Source organism: Misgurnus anguillicaudatus, chromosome 3 (genome assembly GCF_027580225.2).
Source record: "Misgurnus anguillicaudatus chromosome 3, ASM2758022v2, whole genome shotgun sequence".
In the NCBI taxonomy this organism is placed as follows: Eukaryota; Metazoa; Chordata; class Actinopteri; order Cypriniformes; family Cobitidae; genus Misgurnus; species Misgurnus anguillicaudatus.
In genome coordinates this window covers 1,970,127-1,990,190 of record NC_073339.2, presented here as the reverse complement: position 1 = coordinate 1,990,190, position 20,064 = coordinate 1,970,127, and the positions used below count along the sequence as shown (strand labels likewise).

At 37.7% G+C, this 20,064-nt stretch overlaps 2 protein-coding genes across 5 annotated transcripts; one reads left to right on the top strand and one right to left on the bottom strand.

Moving 5' to 3' along the window:
- Positions 1–1,625: 1,625 nt before the first annotated feature.
- colgalt1b (collagen beta(1-O)galactosyltransferase 1b) lies at positions 1,626–16,315 on the bottom strand. Of its 4 annotated transcripts, none has more exons than XM_073866404.1 (14): positions 16,180–16,304; positions 15,112–15,235; positions 14,633–14,976; positions 9,166–9,276; positions 8,958–9,075; positions 8,102–8,236; positions 7,815–8,019; positions 7,610–7,729; positions 7,430–7,506; positions 7,100–7,206; positions 6,803–6,935; positions 3,490–3,617; positions 3,169–3,371; positions 1,626–3,081 (listed from the first exon to the last, which is right to left on the bottom strand). In XM_073866404.1, the coding sequence occupies exons 3-14, from the start codon at positions 14,839–14,841 to the stop codon at positions 2,810–2,812; spliced, it is 1,818 nt and encodes a 605-aa protein (XP_073722505.1). In that variant the 5' UTR covers positions 14,842–14,976; positions 15,112–15,235; positions 16,180–16,304; the 3' UTR covers positions 1,626–2,809. The 4 variants fall into 4 exon arrangements, with proteins under 4 accessions (XP_073722505.1, XP_073722506.1, XP_073722507.1 ...); XM_073866405.1 differs by having other exon boundaries at positions 14,633–14,945; XM_073866406.1 differs by lacking the exon at positions 15,112–15,235 and having other exon boundaries at positions 14,633–14,945; positions 16,180–16,315.
- On the top strand, positions 15,940–19,170 carry trim35-1 (tripartite motif containing 35-1). The gene is made up of 6 exons (XM_073866435.1): positions 15,940–16,462; positions 16,748–16,843; positions 16,990–17,211; positions 17,316–17,338; positions 17,438–17,556; positions 17,649–19,170. The coding sequence occupies exons 1-6, from the start codon at positions 16,079–16,081 to the stop codon at positions 18,275–18,277; spliced, it is 1,473 nt and encodes a 490-aa protein (XP_073722536.1). The 5' UTR covers positions 15,940–16,078; the 3' UTR covers positions 18,278–19,170.
- Positions 19,171–20,064: the final 894 nt, after the last annotated feature.

Below are 20,064 nucleotides of genomic sequence, written 5' to 3'. Positions count from 1 at the left end.
CAACTTGTCTGAATAAAACTTGTGTATGGATTAACTGGTTTTCCACATAAATATAGCCGTAGATGCTGGAATGGCGTAAAGAAATAAAAGAAGAAGAAGAAAAAGCGTGAGGATGCGTAACAGTATCGTTTAGTGACACACGTTTCACACTTTCATTAATAAATGTACATGTGAAGCACATACCATTAGCATGTAAACTTCTTAAGTAATCAAAACTTCATGAAAAAAGACTTCTTCAGTGAAAGAGAACAATGTGTAAAAGTAAAACTGAGTGACAGAAACCATCAAACACTGAGATGGACTCTGGCAACATTGAAGTTCCTGCCATACCTCAGAGGGGTATTATTGCAACAATATTACATTTTTAACACAAATGAAGTGGTTATATTGTGAATATAGATTTTATTTGTACAATTTTATTAAATATATATATATATATATATATAACGACGTTGTATACACAGGAAAATCCCCAGTGTTAAATTAACTCTATCAGTGTTAAATCAACACTATTTGGTGTTTATATAATCCACACCAAGATCGGTGTTAAAAAAGACTGGTGTTAAAAATATAACTCTGAATCAGTGTTAAAGTTAATGAGATAATGAAGTGATGATTAAGACATTAATGGTGAACACCTGCTGGTCATTCAAATCAATTACATTTTGGACATTTTCCTGTCTCTAAATTTTTATTTTGATGACTCGTTTTCTGGAGAAAATACTAAAATACACTGGGGATTTTACTGTGATGATGTTGATTGTCCTCAATGTGATAATAAGATAAATCTCAAGAGATGCAACTATTAAAATAGATACAAGTTCTCAGTGATGCTCAAGAAGTCAACACCCTAAATTTAAAAGTCGGGTGCATGTAAACTTGGTGACTAATGTAAATAATTATTTGATTTAAATATCTTATTTTGGTCCTAAAGAAGCTATAATAATGCATACATGTTTCCCAGAAGACAAAAGGTCTATAATACCTGCAGAGATCCTCTATTAACAGTCCTGTTCATCTTGAATGACACGTTAAGCGGCTCACAGTTCTGGAGAAAAATACCAGTCTATTTTTGTTAGTAGACACCCGGTCTGAATAAACATACATACCTGATGTGAGTGAGAAACAGGATTTTTTTCCAAATAATCTAAAAAAAAAAAAAATCACAGAATTTACGCAAAGCCCATATTGAAAAAAATTAAGCATGATTTTACTACAAGAAAAACCTGGTTACCACAAAATAACCGGTCTTGCTACAGAAACCATGTATAAACCTTGGTTACTGTATTAAAACAATGGTTTTGCCAATGGTAGTCAGTATGGCAAAAACATGATTCATTTTCGTAAGGGAAGTCATCAATATTTTCTAATCAGGTCTGTTTATCCGTAAGACCGCAAAAAAAACTCAATTTTAAAACAAACTGTATTAACTTTATTCTTTGGTATAAAAGGCACATTGTGGACACATTTATTAGGCAGATGTAACAAAAAGAAAATCAAAAGAAACTGGAAAAATAATTTGGTAAATAAAAAGTAAAGTTTTGCTACAAAGTCTTGTTTTCTACTGAAAAGACCATCTGAAAACCAGGCTGGTGTAGCAGGCTGGTTTTAGAGGGGTTTGGGCCACTTTTTGATCAGGCTGGAAGCTTGGCTGGTTTGGCTAAACTTGTTGGCTGGTTTAAGCTGGTCCTCCCAGCCTTGCAAAGTTGGTGGGTCAGCTGGTTTGGTCTTTTCAGTAGGTTGCTTTTCAATAGACTGTAAAAAGTAAAAGTTGGATCAACTTAAAAAAAATACTTCCACTGGTAATGCCTAAAATCAACTTATATTTTCTCACTTTAAGTAAAACATTAACATATTTAAGGTGTTACCAATTTAAGTAATTTTAACCTTTTTATTTCACCCTAGATTTTTCAGTTAAGTGAAAAAATATAAGTTTATAAAACTTTTTTAGGTGTTACCAAAGTAAGTTTTATTAGAGCAGCTTTCACTTCTTACAAACAATGTAAAAATGTGATTTTCTAACATATATTTCGTAGATTCTTTCTTAATAAAGTTTCCATATTACAAAATAATCTCTTATGGCAAATAAAAACAGAATAAAGAAAAATGAAGAAGGCTAAATAATAACAGAGCTCTACACCTGCTATTCACATCATGAGCGATAGAGGGCGACAGTGACAATAACACAGACAGAACCATCAAGTCTGTATTTATACTAACATTGTAAAGATCTCAGCTGAACAAGCAATAAATTAGTCATCTGCAAGCAGGGTCACCTCACATACTATCAAGAGTAAATTTTGTTATATGCTCAATGATTTCTGGATAACGTAGCCTATATCCACACTAAAAGGCTTTACACAGAAAATAAAATGCTCACAGTAATAAAATGTCCTTAAGTTATCCTCAGGGTGAGACAATAAAGTAAAGTCACGTATGAGCGCGAAAGATTGGCCAGGACCCCTGACAAGCTTTCTATCTGACCCACGAGATCAGGTTAAAATCATCACTCAGTACAGAGATTATAAACATGTCAACCTGATCATTCAACATACCATAATGTGTTGACTGTCGTCGTTGCTCCTGTAGTGATTTCACAAAACAATCAAATCAAGATCGCGTAAAATATGTAAATCACATTTTAAACTGACCCTGCAAGATTGCAAGATGACCAGCTTCACTCGGGTTCCTTTCCCTGTTAAAAATCTGCTTAGACGCAGCATCTTCAATGTTCCCAACACATTGTTAATAGTTTGTGTTAGATGAAACAGTCAATACTTATTAAAGTGTAAAGGGAAACAGGCAGGTCTTAGAGTTCATCTCTGGCCGTGCTGTCCAGCGGGGACTGTAGCACGTCTGTATTCTGAGCGTCAGTGCTCAGCTCTTCCTGCTCGTTACTCTTTCGTGAGCGCGCTCGGTCCCAATCGGTGTGCACGGTCTCGTTGTCCCAGACGGTGGAAGTCTCTGTGTCGCTTATGTAGCCTGGGTCACCCGTGTAGTGCGTGGGGAAAACCAGCAGAGGCTCGGCCGAAAACGCCCGCAGGTCTCTCCGTTCAAAGTGAGACATGTACTCCTCAACTGCCGAGACCAAGAAATGACATTAATATTCATGTGGAAAGAAAAAACAAGCAGAATCATACAATACGATCAGACAGATATCTCACACTGGGTGTTTGTTGTACATGACAGGAAGGAACTCATCCACCGGCAGCATCTTCTTCAGAGGTTCTGCTCGCAGGAGCTTCTGAGCTCCACTTAATGAGATCATGTAGCCCAGCGTCCAATAAGAATAATCCGCCACCACCAGGTTGTGGATTCTGGGTACAGTCTTCTCCTGGTGATCCACCTGCATCCTCTTCCTTCCGATATAACTGTTAAGATGACAAGATAAACACAACTCTTGTGATTGGATTTATAATTCAACTGATCTCTTCTCCAATAATCTCTTCAGATTCTGCTGTTTGCGGATGTATGTTTCTATATACTTACATTAAGTCCCAATCCAGCTTCTGAGTTTCAATCTCGTGCATTAGATTTTGCAGACGACGTTTGAAGAAAACCTCAAAACGCAAATCATCCTCGATCACCAGAGACCTCTTCAACCCCCGTTCCACAATCTGCATACAGACACGCACATGTATGTCTCAAACTGTAAAAATTCCTATTACCCCCTGCTTGTTTTTAGGTTGTTATCTCGCACTTTAAAGGGGCCATGGCATGTAAATCTGACTTTTTCCATGTTTAAGTGCTATAATTGGGTCCTCGGTGATTCCATCAACCTAAAAAACGTGAAAAAGATCAACCCAGTAACTTAGTTTCAGTAAATCATTCTCTGCAAGCATGTGAAAAATTCTGTCATTGAAATTTGGCGCTCCTTATGATGTCATAAGGAGATCTTATTATAATAATACCGCCCCCTTAATCTGCACTATCCAACCACGGCTGAAAAAGTCTTGTGACATGGCCCCTTCAAAAAAATCAAAATTGCATGGTCTTGTATATGCAAATATGTCTGACTATGTTCTTAACTGGACAGGCAGGACAAAACAGAAAAACAGAGTTGACTGGATAATTTAAATGTTTACTTGCCAGTTATCGAGAATTAATTGAAGAATACATAGTGTTATTTGAACTTAGATTTGCTTATATTTACATAAGTTTATATGTTTGTAAACAAACAGATCTGGGGCACCATTGACTTCTATAGCATAAAAGAAATTCTATGGAAGTGAATGGTGCCCCAGATCTGTTTGATTATTAACATAAAATAAAGTGTGTTAAAACAGTGTTTTCCACAGGAATCTGAGAGACTGTGGCAGTGATGAGATCACACATTAATAAGCATATTTGTAACATCATCGCAGTGTGTAGGTGCAATCTACTGTTGTAGAGCCCTGCACGGGCCAGAAATCTAGGCCCTGACCCGGCCCTGGCCCGAGACGCTTAGGCCCTAGCCCGGCCCCTGTCCGACAGCTTATCAGAATTCTCAGCCCGAGTCCGAACTTTTTAATTCTCCCCATTAGGAATCTGTGTCCGCATCACTGCATTGTGTTTGTGAGTAGACGTCTGTGCTGTCTGCTGTGAGGTTTTTATGAGAGAAACACAAACTTTTTAATAGCCTATTTAATATGTAAACTTGAATTTGAAATAAAACTTACTGCGGAGAAGTTAATGAGATCTCTATCGTCTCTCTTGACGCGACAATTATTTATTATTTAAAATCCGTTTACAAGATAAATATATAAATATTGTGTTGTTAAACTGATGAAATTATCTTGCTATACGCTACATTCATTATGAGAAGCTTTTTCTTTTTACTCTTACACTGTAGACAGTAATATATGTAATTTATATAAAACTCTATGGTCGTGACAGCACATTATCCATTATCTGTTGGTTCATGTTGGTCCAGTTTAATTCAGGGTAATCCTTTAATAAAATGTATAATATAGTTATAAAATATTTTATTTTTTGTAATATTCACAGCGCATATTTTGTAATATTTTGGATCGTTTTAAAACATTTTAAATTATTCTGCAAAATTCCGCATAGATTTTGCAAAAGAAATCCGCAGAAATAGCAAAAAATAACTCCTTACACAGGTTGTACAGCTGTACTCTTGCAGCAATTAAAGCAGTTCCGTTTTGTTTTAAATGACAAAATAGTTATATTTCTTTTTTTATTAACATTTTAGAGCATTTTTTGTTTGTTAAAGTTTTTTATTATAAGCTGTTAGCAGCCGACAGCAAGTTGACGACATGTTTGATGAATTGAGCCTCTCAAATCAACACTTCACTTGCCTATAATAACAACAATATAAAATATATATTTTCAGCATATCACAATGTTAGTTTAAACGTTTATTATAAACACACTATATTTTTAAAAAGCGGAGGCAGGTTGCTCTGCTGCTCGCAGTTGCAACGGGCGCAGAAATAAAAAAATAAAAAGGGCTATATAAAACGAAACGAAATAAACATGAAACAGAATAAACATGCATGCTACCTTATCTAACAACTTCGCAATGCATATACATTTTTTTTAAATGTAAGGACTTAACCACAGAACATGGCTATTCATGTATCCATCCAACAGTTAAACTAAGAAAAAAAGTTGAAACATACACAAACAAGAAATAAAGACACACCCTTCTTACACGAAATTACTACAGGGAGAAGTATTTAATAGATTATGTCTTGGATGCTGTCTGCATAGATTATGTACAGTGTCCAAGGTTTTAATCTAGTACTCCATTTATAATTTTTCCTGGTGCGCTGAAGGTCCTGCTGTTATACGCAACAGCTGCATTGTAAATGTGTGGCTGTGCGTTGCGGACTCATGCGATAGGTTAAACGTCTTCCTATGTTTGTTTTGCAATCATCAATGTCTGTCAAAAGGTTCTTTTAATTAAATTGAAAAATATAAAAAGATGGAGAAGCCTAAATAAGCCCGAGGTCCGGCCCGCGTATCTGCTGTGACGTTAAAATTGGCCCGACACTCGACCCGAAGGGCGTAAACAGGTCGGGCCCCGTCGGGCTCGGGCTGAAATACAGGGCTCTACTGTTGCCACCTGAAATCTGCAGTGAGCTTCTACTCTATAATGTAGTGATGTAGCACTTGAGTTCGGTCTCGGACTCGAGACTGGTCTCGAGACCGATTTCTGCTTTCTCGGACTTGTTCCTTCAAAGACTCGGTCCTGACTCTGTCTCGGACCACAGTGGGAGGAGAAAGACTCGTAATTTCAGAGTCCTCAAGACCAATGCATTTTTTATGTTCATATAAAAACCACACAACACATAACAATAGTAATAAAATGCAATGCTGACGTGCATTATTTGAAAATGACATCCCATGGTGCAATGCAAAGATACTGCCATCAGAGCCGTTTATTTATCTCTAGAAAAATAGGCAGAAGATGATGCATGTGGTAGGGATTTATTTAATGATAGTCCATATTAAGACGTTAAGACTGCTCCTCTAAACAATTCCCAATCTAGCTTAGTCTGTAGGCCTAACTGTTGATTATTAACTGGGGTGATATTAATCATGAATATCAAAACTGACATGCTTTTATGGTGAAAGCCAACGAACTCTGTCTAGTCTCTTCAAAGACTCAGTCTTGACTTGGACTCGGCATAGGCGGTCTCGTCCCCATCATTACTATAATATGTCACATTATATTGCATTTTAACACAACTGAGTGCTATTTTTTTACATATTATCTGTTCTGTTGTCAGAAATAATACGAGTAGGCTATAAAATAGTGACTAAACACGACAGTACTGTGACAAGCTTGACACACCTCAGTCCAGATGTTGTAATGTGACAGAAAACAGCCCAGTTCTCCTTTAGTGAGCGGCCGCCCGTGGTACGGATCGCTGTATCCAGGCATCATCTCAATACCCATGGCATGAATCTGACTCGCATTTAATGCTCTGAAAGACAGAAAGAGAGAAAGAAAGAGAGAAATCATATGCATATGTGAAACAATCTGTGCAATCTACCAAATAGGTGAGAGATAAAAATTACGGGAAGTTGATGTTTGCTGATGTTCTGGAAGTGTGTTTGCGTATACATGTGAAGATTAGGTGTGACATACTTGCCATCTACAGCAGCGATGATCTTGCATGCGATCTCTTGCTCATACAGAGTCCTCAGCATGCGCTCTCTGCGATCAGCGCGTCTGCGCAGATTTATCATGAACACCTGAACAAAGATAACACATGATTGGTCCACAACTTAATCTGATCAAACTGGATTAACATCAACTTTCAACCGTGAACATGTTCTACTGACGTTTGGCAACAGCGACTTGTATCATGTAGAAGAAACTTCTGTTTGAGACAGACAGAAATACATAAAAACAAGCCCAAACCCAAACTAAAACCCTACATGGGTCGGGTAGTAGATCTCTGAATATAAGTCTCACCTCATCAAAACCCAGTTTATCAGGCTGCTTATGAGGAACAGACAGATAGACAGATGGTTCTGCTGGAGGTCCACGCACTGAGGAGAAAACACACACAGAACAATCGAGAACATGATGATGTCATTGGGGAACGTCAAGGACAAATAAGATTCTCAACACGATTCTCATCATTTGACTCACCCATAACCTCCAGCTGAGAGTGAAGAAAACTTTCTGCCTCGTCCTGCAGTGTATTATGGGAGCGCAGGGGTGCAGGAAAATACCCATAAGTCTCTTTGTTGCAGATGTACATCTGAACATCTGCCGAAAATAACAGTTATATTTTAAGGAGGGAGTGATATGATCATTTACTCTATAATAAAGTCAAGCAAACAGAAAGACAGACCTGCCATCCGGGCGGAGAACGCAAATATAATGATGTCATCAAAGGCCCAGCTGTAGTCTGGGTGAGGTGGATAGAAGGCCAGCTGACGGGACGCCTCCTTCCTCAGATCTATCAGGTACGTGGAGTGAACCATAGGAACAGCAAAACACCCCTTTCTCTCCTGCCTCCTGATGGGCATGTAGGACGGTGTCCGCCTGTAGTAACCCTATAAACACACATACAAGATCTGAGATCAGTTTATAGGTCTATGGATCATCTCCAAATCTGTTCTCATCTTCCTCACACACCTGAGACGTCATGCCGCACCAGAAGTTGGAGTACGCAGCTCTGGACTCCAGCATGGGTGCAACGATGGTCTTATTTTCCTTCATCAACTTCCATAAAACGTCCCGGTTTGTCAGCAAATTATCGCAATCCACCACCTGGGTAGAAAAAATGTAAGGCTTACTACAATTATCACATAATAGTACAGCAATAAAAGCCCCGATCTAAAGCAAGTGAGCTTCCCAACATTTAAAGCATCATTTTGTGAGGTTTTACAGCAGCATCACAATTTTCTAGACAATCCCATAATGCATTGCTATGCACAAGTTTCTCATACACTTCACTGAGGAATGCCTATGAAGACTCGTGTTGAGGCTCAGTTTGGTTTTGATGGTCCTTTGGATGCTATGTACACTTTTTGGATCTGAGCTATACTTTATACAGCATAGAAACAGCATTCACAATCCCTAACTAGTGGTTAACCTCAACACAGAAAATCGTTATACACTCACCAGATTGATTATAAACCTATATTTGTACAAAATATTGTAGATACACATACAGACCAATAAGTAACTTCAAGACTGCGATGCTAGATGGAAAAACAGCAAGTAAAAGGGCCGCCAGAACAGAGAACTATAAATAAACACAGAGAGGAGACGCTTTACGCATCTTGAGTTCCTCCAACAGCATTTATAACTTTGAAGAACTAAACATTCAGAAGAAAAACGTCCCGCCCTACAATTTTCTGTCAGAAGATTTACGTTTCACATTACAGAATTGCTTCATGTTGACTTTAAGCAGAGAACGAGGGTAAAACTGGTTCAAGTTCAGGGTAAAACAGCTAAATTCAGCCACAAAGACTCTTAAAAGAAGTACCAGAAAATAATCGGCCCACATCTCACGAGCCGTCTCCAGCGCCGCCTGCCGCAACTTCATCACGTGTTCATATCGAGGGTCAGTCCATTGCTTCGGTCCACTCTCGTCCGGATATAAACTGACACACACATATACAACCAAGCATGAGATATAAACACAGGAGATTCATTTACAAAACATGACCTGGTTAAGTTTAGGTTCAGCTCACCTGGGCTCCTCCTGTGGTCTCCACTCCACATAATGATAAAAGTTCTGGACGTTTGTAAGCCATTCCCTGAGAAGCTCAGTAGTGTTGTCAGAATTATGATCTGTTGCCACCCTGAGATAAGAGAAATATATTAAGAAATTAAAAAGAAATCTGGATCTCATACATTTTATACACATAAAATAGTCTGCTGTCCCTCCAACATGTTCAATTCTAAAAGAATGACAAAGAGAGACAAAGAAAAAATGTAGAGTTTTTCTAATAATAGTTTATGCTTTCATCTTCAACACTGTACAATTATACAATGTTTAACTTTCACTAAAAGACCTTTGAAGAAAGAAGCTTGTTTTTATAGTTTGGTTAGACCTGAAGGATTAAGGCCTGCGTTTTGCTAACCAGTAAGTGTGTGTGTAAAGGTTTAGTTATATTTGTATAGGCCAAACTTTCCCACTAACTTTCCACTGCATAGAACCACTAAGCTCGGCACGACTCGACTCGCTTCGGTTTGCTTTTACACATCAGTACGGTTTTAAAGTGGGTGGGATTATAGACTTATCCTTACAGTTGTGCCGCCTCTACTGATGTGACATCATCATTAATGATCTGCATTGTTTGTTTACACATTTTAGTATAATACGGTACGTTTGGAACCTCAACCGAGGTGGTACTAAAAAAAAAAGTATTTGGTGCTAGTATGTGCTATATACTATAACCATTTGAACCCCCCAAAAGTGAGCCATATATAATGCAGTGGAAAAGCACCAATAGTGAAACTTTTGCTTGTTGAGGACATTTTACTGCTTTTCAGTCATAGATATCCTCATCAATTTTTTAATGTAAGGCCTTAGATGTTGATGTCATAGAAAATAAATATTCAGATATAAAACCAATGGAAGTCTATGAAATGACCTCTCAGTATAGTAAGAGAGAGAGAGACAGCTGGTATATATAAACACAAAAGGAATTTGACCCTAAACACATTTGACCCTCAACAATGCCCCAGACAAGATGGTGTGGTGTTAAACAAAGTTATAAATCATTCAGAAATTAAAATACCTTCACAAGCACAACATGTAGGGCCAACTGAGTTCATCATGGTGCTTTATTTACACTGCCTCTTTAAAGTGACTCAATTACGATTTTCTGTCATGTGGCACAGATCAGATATGAGACACAAATGTGTAAGTTTTTGCATAGTGCAAAAAGTTTTATTTCCTCAGTGGTTTAAGATGTGTACATTTAGTGTAAATGCAGATATCCGATACATATCACTTTTTAAGAGACAATGTGTTAAAGTCGGTGTTCAAACAAAACAGATAAATGCAACAAATCGGAATTGTTCATTAAGATCTGTAGTGTAAATCCAGCATAACAAAAACACTTACACACTTGGTTTAACCTATATTTGTTCAATACAAACTCAGCACACTTGAAAAAAAAACAATAGGTGTGTAGGAAAAATGGTCCAACTATAATGTTGAATCCAAAATATTAAAAGAAGCAATCCGGCACACTATCAATACTTGCTAATTTTTTAAAGGGATCATATAAGATTTCTTTAGATTTAAAACAAGCATTTGGTGTCCCCGGAGTGCGTATGTTAAGTTTTATCTCAAAATATCCCATAGATAATTTATAATATCATGTTAATTTTGCCACTTTGTAGGTGTGAACAAAAATGTGCCATTTTGGGGTGTGTCCTTTAAAATACAAATGAGCTGATAAAATGCAAACACTGATCGCAATGATCATCAGTTATTGTTCTCTTTCTCCATCCCTCCCTCCACTAAATGGCAGTGTTATGTTTGGATAGTGCAGATCAAGGGCATGTATTATTGTAATTGTATCACTACTACGTCACAAAACAAGTGAAATCAAATGCGTGCAGAGAATGGTTTACCAAAACTAAGTTACTGTGTTGTTCTTTTTCACGTTTTCTAGGTTAATAGAAGTACTGGAGACCCAATTATAGCACTTAAACATAAAAAGTCAGATTTTTACACTATGACCCCTTTAATACAATTAGGGATGCGCAATAATTTGCATGCGATATCACGTGCATCTTGTCAGTAAAGCCAGTTCCTTGATTAGTATTAAATTGTCATCAGCCTTTTTCAGATGGAGCGGCATTTACTACACAAAGCCGTAGTTTACTTACAAGCTGGGCCATATCGCATATATATCGCAGGCCATACGTCTGATTATCACTGAACTACGGCTTTGTGTAGTAAATGCCGCTCCACCTGTAAGCAGCTGATGGCGATTTACTACTAATTAAGGAACCGGCTTTACTGACAAGATGTGCATGATATTGCATGCAAATTATCGCGCATCCCTAAACACAAGCAACAGTTTTGGTTCACTGACCTTGTACATGCCTGATGAAGGTTAGTGCACCAAAATGTTGCTTGTATTTAAATATTTAGCAAGTGTTGATAGTGTGCAGGATTGCATCTTTTTTGTACTTAGAAAAGTAACACAGCAACGGCCTGTAATCAACCAAAGCATTCAGTTGTGAAGAGATTGCAAACAAGATTGCACATGTTCACACACGATTTAGGCAAAGATGTTGCCAGAAACCATAAAAAGTCAAAATAGACTTATCAGTCTGTTCCTTGGTTTTCTCTCCATCTGATATTCACTAAATACACAGGATTATAAAAACACTGCCATGCTGAGCTTCAGAAAATTCCTGTGTCAAATTCCATTCCAGATCCACTTGTCTGATGTATCTACAACAGATCTATCTAATGTGGTGGATGCGTCTTCAGTAGATGAAAGTAGGAACAGATTAAAGAGGAGCTTGTGGAGAAACATGTTTAGTGCGATTTTTCATGTTTTGACTTTTCTCTTGCGCATGTGAACCTTTAATAGCAATGCTATGATTTTGAATCAGACTGCTTGTTAGCAGTCACAGCCTCTTATACGTGACACTTCTACTTTTCTTTTGTAATAAATCTTTGGATTATATATAATTTAATGTGCTAAAGCACAGACCTGCCAAATCATTTTAATTTTGAGTATCTAAAGAAAGAAGTTCTTTTAGGAGTAGTGTTGGGCAGGTCTTGGATCAGTGTAGAGTATTGTGTTATAGTGCCAGCGAGTGCTGAATACATTCTCACAGCTTCTGGTCCTCTTGGCAACATTGGGCAGCGTGTGGTTGACTTTTGGTCCATTTGTGGGAACAATACAAACCCTGACAGTTCAGTTTACAAACTCTGAGACAACAAAGCTTCAGTCCTGGCTCCTAACACACACCAGTAAAAGTATTTTAAACATCATGACACAAGGATGATATAATCGCAAAACTTTACTTTTCTCTGCCACGTTTTCAACTGCTTTGAACTGCTGTCAAAATGTTTTGTGGATGAGACCATCATATAATTCACATTCTTTTAACGTCACTTTATATTTTTTATCCAAAGTTACTGCTGTGTTACACACTAACAGTACATTCAGGTTCCCACACCTTGGTTTACTTCAAATTCAAGGACCTTTCAAGAACTTTCCAGGTCCAATACAAAAAATAATGTGGGGACACATTTCAAGTGAGAGCAAGGTTACATTGTAAGATACGTTGTTACAGTGTTCAGAATGCATCAAACACAACTATGCAAAAAAAGCATTTTGGTATGGCCCAAATACTGACAAAATTTACATACATTAGATAGAAGTATTTAAAACTAACAGTTTGGCATGTGCGCTAAAAAATCTATACTTTTAATGACATACACCCTACACTACCCAGGGATTATTATGGAATATTTTTCCAGAAAACTTCTGCGACAAAATAAAATGTAGGTACTTTCAATGACCTGTTTCTATGTATATTTATTTAAACTTCCCAGAGCCTTGAATTTTTTTACAGATTCACAAACTGTCAAGGTTTTCAAGGACCCGTGGGAACCTTGCACATTACACATTAAACATGCCGGGCTGCTCATGGGTAGCACATATCCCTAGTTTGAGCCCAGGCTGGGTCAGGAGGTCTTTCTGTGTGGAGGTGGTGTTTACTCCATCCAAAACAGTTAAAAGCATGCGGTAGGTTAATTGGCAACATCAAATTGCCCTTCCCACAACGGGTGTATAGATCAACTTTTGAGGATTAACTTGTATATAGATTAGAAAATGTGTGAAAGCAGCCAGTAAGAGCCCAGAATACACGTGAACTTTTTCAATATTGTTTAAAAAGTGTGAAACCTCAAGAAGAAGCTTGATAAAGTGAAATTTTTACAAATTGTCTGCTAGGGCCGAGTATTGGCAAGGGCCTCATGATACAATACATATCACGATACATGGGCATGATACAATGTATCACGGTACGATACAATACGTTGCATGTTGCGATACGTTGCAATACTTTTTTTATAATCAAAACTGTAAAAAAGCTGATTTTTTTCTGTCTTTTTTTAAGCCAAAGTGCTTTCACACATCTGCTTGGATAGCTGTAGGCATTTTTAAAATTTCTGCCATTTTCTCACTCCCGCTAACTTCTGAGACATTGGCCGAATGGCTGTATATGACAGACAACTGGACAGTGACAACTACAGCAGCGGCGGAGGAGGATGTTTGACTCACACAGAGGGATTTTTAAATAATATATCTTGACAGTAGAGATTGAAATATTGACACACTATCATAGAAAAAAAATATCACGATAGTTGGCTGTATCGATATTTTTGCACAGCCCTAAATGTCTGCCAAGTGTAATTACACTGAAGATGATCAAATTATATAACATAGTTTTGATGAGATTTGAGTTTACTTTGGTCACAATGTAATTCCAATTTGTTATTCCACAGTTTTGATGTCTTATTTTTTTTTAAATAAAGAAATAATTGATATTTTCCTAAACTTTATAAAAGTAGTTTAATACTAAACGCAACAAAAATGTATTTACAAATGGAGAAACACAACCTATCATTCTCTCTCCTCTCTCTCTCTCTCCCAGAGTGAATTTTACTAAATTAATCTCTCAGTGTTTCATCAGGGAAGGTTTTCATCATCGTCTCTCAGATTTAAGCAGGACAGGGACAGTTTGTCCAGCCAACTTTCCTTACACTACTCTCTGCCCCATCTTCCCTATGCCACGCGCACATCATAAGGACACGTCGGCTGATCAGATTGGTTGGAGAAAAAAGTGATGGAGTGGGAATGAATGAATGAATGAATGAATATCTGTTTTTCGTGGACAAGTCTTAACACGCGCGTTTCCCCTAAATCCACGCAGGCCACAGCAGATGCAAAGCTACACATTTCCCCCTTTTCCAACTTAAACATCTCCAGATTTCTTGTGAACACAGCTGCGATTAGTGCACGTACCTTCAGCGTGCATTGTTTACATTTTTCTCTTAAAGTTCCCTACATCTGATACACAAACGTCAGTTGAGATTTCGGCTTCGCACTACACATTGGATGTGATAGACTGACCCTGATGCAATAAAAAGCAAAATAATGAGACTGAACTTACCACAAGGCCATGCGATCTTTGGGGTAGTTGAGGCGGTCGATCGCACCGAGGACGTGCGGCAGAGAGTGCTCGGAGTTGCGGCACACCAACGCGACCAGGACCCGGGGTGCGAGCAGCGCGGACTCCGGGCTCCAGCGCTCCTCCGGGAAATAAGAGCGAACCGAGCCGGTCCAGAGTAGAAGCAGCAGAGAGACAGCGAGCAGATGCATTGCCGGAGAAAGAGACAAGATCTGCGGCTGAAGTGGTCGAGCGCCGACACAACTGGAGATTTACTGTCAGACGACGTTAAAGCGGAAGAGACTGTTGGTGGTCCCTGAAGAAGAATTAAAGGGGAGGCCTTTTTGCTAAAATGGAAACATTGTGGTATTTAAACGAATGTGGCAAATCTCTTGTTCTCAATCATCTAGTAAATGACAGAGAGAAATGTAATAAAATATGCTTATTAAAATGTACAAAGTGTAAAAGAGTTTGTGACAAACCCTCAATCTGACGTGCGCGCCTTTAATTTCGCGGTCGCCCCTTTAAGAGAAACTGTTGCGTCCAGTAAGAATCTTCCAGAGCCTACAGTGGGCGTGGTACGCACACATTTTTGGTTGAGTTTTGCTGTTTGTATAAAACATACACATGTTTATTTCTTATAATTATATTTTTATGTTTTTATTTATGTATTTTAATGTTTCTATGCTGGCAGAATAGACACCATGTAGCATGACATACAATTATTTGTCTTGAACCCTGGACATCATTTCATTATTTCCAGACTTTCAAAATGTTTCCCTTCCCATTAAATCCAAACCCTTCCACAAAACTGCTGTCTTACGAGATTAAAGTGTGTAATGCATGTGTAAATGTATGTATGTAGGCAAGGCTATGCATTTTTCTGCAAGTCTTCACAAGTTTCACTATAGACTATTAGTATACTGCTGTACTATAAGTATAGCAAGACCTGTACAAACATACACTGATACATAATAAATAGGATCAATGTAGTATTTAGCTTAGGGTTACAGAGATTACAGTTTAACTTTAAATAACAGTTTTATATTGAGCAGTCTATTTCAGAATTACTCAAAAGTTACAACATACTTTAAATATTTGTGTAAAAGTGGAATTTGTTGTATTTAATATTGTTGTTTTTATTATTTCTTTACCATGTTTGCCTGGCAATCTGGCGTTTTATAGGCGCACAGCGCCCTCTGCTGTACAGGTATATAAAACATTTTAAACCCGTGACTCTATTTAATTTTCTTTGCCAATCACATTCTAACATGTCATTTCCTATTTCCTACTAAAGCACAGTGTGTCAATATTTATTAGGAAGTGAAACTGCTTGCACCTGTCGCTTGCTTTTTTCTCTTTGCTCGCTTAATTTGCTCTCAATTAAACAATTTCTATTTCTGTGTTTTCATCATTTTTTACATTGTGCCCTCGTGTCTCTGTGGTTAAATGGCACTTGAAGAGGATCTGTCGTGTCCCGTTTGTACTGAGCTCTTCCGTGAGCCCGTGTTATTAAGCTGTGGACACAGTTACTGCCGTGGGTGTATTACCGATCATTGGACGACGAGCCGCTCCAGAAGCTGCCCGGTCTGTCGCCAGCTCTCCCCCCACGAGCCTCTCTCCAATCTGAGCCTGCGCAACGCCTGCGAGACGTACCTGAAAGAACGCAGGTCCGGCAAAAAGAAGGACGAGGGACTGCTGTGTCACATACACGGAGAGAAAGTTCAGCTCTTCTGCCAAACAGACGAACTGCCCATATGTGCGGAGTGTAAAAAACACGATCACAGTTACCACAAAACACAGACACTGCAGCAAACTGTGCGCCTGCGCAAGGTGGGAGTTTGACCATCATTCAGCATGCTTATTAAGAAAAATGGTGAAAATAAAGGATTATTCAATATTCAACAAAATATGTAGGCCTACCATTGGGTCGCCATAAGTGTCCCAATTTTTATGGTGTATTTCAAAAATCAATTTTGTAGGTTTATTTATTTAAGATGTATTTAATGTTTAAAAGTACCCCGTAGAAAGCAACATGAAGTTAAAACAACTTGTTTTTGAAACTCCATTCAACCTACTATTTTATATATATTATATTGTGAATGTTTGTTATTTAAGGGGAAGCTTAAAGCAGCTCTACGTCCAATTGAGAGGACCCTATCATCATTACAGAACGGTACAGCACAGGATGCCAAAGTCTTGAAGTACATTCAGGTGAAAAAGTCAGACAAACATTACAAAAATATTACAAAAATATTTTTTACTGAAGTGTTTCCAAGACTGAAGTAACTGAATACTAAACACATATCAAACTGGATATGGGATTTTGACATCACATTGGATAACTCTCATTCCCCCAGTCTCAAACTCAGAAAACCGAACAGAAACTCAAGGAGCAGTTTAAAAAGCTCCATCAGTTCCTTAAGAAAGATGAGGAGAGCAGAATAGCAGCTCTGAATAAAGAAGAGAAAGGAAAGAGAGAAAAGATGGAGAGAAGAATGAAGGGAAGAATACAGTCACTCTCAGATATGATCAGAGAGGTGGAGGAGGAAATCAAGGATGATGACATCAGCTTCCTTCAGGTTGGGTGTCAATACACATACTTGCTCTTTCTGTGTTGTTTACATTGTTTTTTGTTGTCTTTAAACTGTGATTAATCGTGTTGTATTGTTGTGCATTTTCATAGAATTATAACAGCATTATGAACAGGTACTTTACATTTTTTTAAGAAATGATTTAAGAGCTAAGTGAAGTACAAATACAGGTATGGGTTCATTTGCATGCGTTTAGAAGTGTCTGTTTGTTTAGAATTGAGCACACAGATCTAGATCCAGGGCTGTGTTCAGAAACTTTAATCGATGTTTCTAAACATCTGGAAAACCTGAAGTACACTGTGTGGGAAAAGATGAAGGACATCTGCCCTTACTGTAAGTGCTAAACTAGATCGTTTTCATATAATGTAAGAACCATTTATAAAGGGCTATAAGAATAGGGATGTTTCTTTCTGATTTCTCTATAGACCCCATGACTCTGAATCCGAACACAGTTGCACCATGCTTCTCAGTATCAGATGATCTAACCACTGTGACCTCGTGTGTCCCTCAAAATGATCCCAACCCTCTGTACAGCAACCGTATGGTCTTGGGAAATGTGGGATATGGTGATGGGATTCACACATTCAAAATTGAGGTGGGAAATAGTCGACACTGGACACTTGGAGTGTGTCTTGAACCTTTGTCCCCTGAAGACAGCTGCTGGGGTCTCCGGCGCAATGGAGACCTGTACTGTTTACTGACATCTCAGATAATGTTTAAGATGAATACAAATCCTGAAGTAGTGAGAGTGAAGATCGAGGATGAAAATCACCTGTGGGGCAGAGGCTGTAGGAAAGTGAGCTTTTTTGATGCTAGGACCAATTGCAATTTTGCAAAAATTACTGGAGTGCCTTCAGGAAAAAAGATCTTTCCATTTGTAATTCCAGAAAAGCGGTCCTGTCCACTGCGATTAGTTCCAGCTGATGTAACTTTGACTATTGAACAGAACCTTTCCTTCCAGGAGAGACACAGAGGCTGGATAGATATCTGTGTATGGTTTGTTTTTTGTTTATATCTGATTTTCTTTTTGAAGTCTGACACACAAAGCAAATGAGTCATTGTTATCAACTGTGAATAAATGATTAATTGGAGTATAGGCATGGACTTGGGTATCGAAATTAACATAAGATGTTTGGTGGTAGTGGTGTTGGTGGGATGCCATATTTATTATTGTAGGAGCTAAATCTATTATTTTAAACTACTAGGTTATTTGATGCCGGAATAATTAGGTTGACGCGTATTCTTGCGTTGATGGTACATTGTTTACCTCTCTTGTATACATCTCCATGAAAAACGAGAAGTCCATTCTTCTGTTGCATCATCATACATTGTTTAATTGTTCCACATAACACCAACACATATAATATCCAATTTCGTATTAAATATAAATACAGCGAGGTAAAGGTATATATTAAAACCTAAAAACGCATACATTAAAACATAAAACCTTTTACCCTTCTGGGTCAAACCACCTGCCCATCACGATAGGAAAGCAACCTTTATACTAAATGTAAATGGTCACAGCACCACACAATGGTCAAAGTGAAAAACACATTATAACACATTTTGGCTCCTACAATTATAGAAGTGAATTTAACGACTGTTTAATACTCTCATGTTGTGATTGACTCAAGCTTATTCCACACCTTTGTTGGAAAATACATGAAGTTGTTCATTACAGTCACCTGTTACTGTTATCTTTTACTGTTAAAGGGATAATACGTAATTTTCACTGCTTGAGATCGCGAAACAGTAACAAGCTTGATGATGCTGTTAAAGGACATGGAACAATACAAAGTTGTAGTTTTCACCATCATAGTCATTTGTAATCGATGCGACAGGACTTGCATTCATGTTCATGGTTCAAATAAAATAAAGTTTTATAACCATTACAAGATAATGTAAGCTTACAGCTTCATAGAAGCCCTGTGCTATTTCCGAATATGGTAGTGTCCCAGCTAGAAATAAAAAGTTCTAAGAACGTTCCCTGAAAGTTCCCGAATGTTCCCAAAAACATTCTGCCAACGTTAAAAGCGGCTAGTTTTTTTTAAGTTCTAGGAACGTTTCTGTTGTCTGAACGTTAGAGTAACGTTACATTTTACCATTTTTAAACGTTATGACAATGTCATGTTTTAATGTTCACACAATGTTTAAAACAACAGCTGTTTATTATATTGACTTGTTTAATTGTTATGTAAATGATAGAGAAACATTGCATTTTATTATTTTATAAAACATTATTTCTGAATGTTCAGTAAATATATTGCTGTAGAAAACTCAATTCACTTACTAGGTTTAGATGTTGATGTTTCATTTTAAGTCACCCTTATTGTGATTCGTGTTTGTTTTAGTTGGTCTCTTGACACTTGACTTTTTGCCTACTAGTTTTTTCCTGGTTGTGTTAACTTTGTGGTAATGCACCACATTTGTTATGAAAAGTTATTAATGTATTTCTGTGGTAGTTGGTATAACTGTAAAGATCATCACCTAATTCATTTACTAATCAAAAGTTTATTTCCTGCCAATATTGTATATTAGATCCAACTCTTTCACAGAAGTTTGTCATTAAGGAGTTTTAGAAACTTTGGACAAAAAATATCCGCTGTATAGTTGGGATGCCCAAACATCAAGAATCAGACTATGAATCTCAACCATGGTGACAATTAAAATTGTTAAAAAAATCCTTATTTATCCATGCTGCAGTGCATGCTGGGAGTCCTGAATGAGGTTTGTAATTTGTTAATACCCAGCATGCATTGCAGCATGAAGTTTTTCATTTGATTGTCACCATGATTGAGATTCATGGTCTGATTCTTGGTGTTTGTGCATCCCAGTTGTGCA

Coding starts and splice junctions, on each gene's coding strand:
- colgalt1b (XM_073866406.1), bottom strand. CDS start 14,841: ATGCATCTGCTCGCTGTCTCTCTGCTGCTTCTACTCTGGACCGGCTCG. Junction 7,207..7,429: donor ATAAACTGGGTTTTGATGAG/GTGAGACTTATA, acceptor ATCTTTGTTCAG/GTGTTCATGATAAATCTGCG. Junction 3,372..3,489: donor AAGCTGGATTGGGACTTAAT/GTAAGTATATAG, acceptor TCATCTTAACAG/TTATATCGGAAGGAAGAGGA.
- trim35-1 (XM_073866435.1), top strand. CDS start 16,079: ATGGCACTTGAAGAGGATCTGTCGTGTCCCGTTTGTACTGAGCTCTTC. Junction 16,463..16,747: donor AAACTGTGCGCCTGCGCAAG/GTGGGAGTTTGA, acceptor TTGTTATTTAAG/GGGAAGCTTAAAGCAGCTCT. Junction 17,212..17,315: donor ATGACATCAGCTTCCTTCAG/GTTGGGTGTCAA, acceptor GCATTTTCATAG/AATTATAACAGCATTATGAA.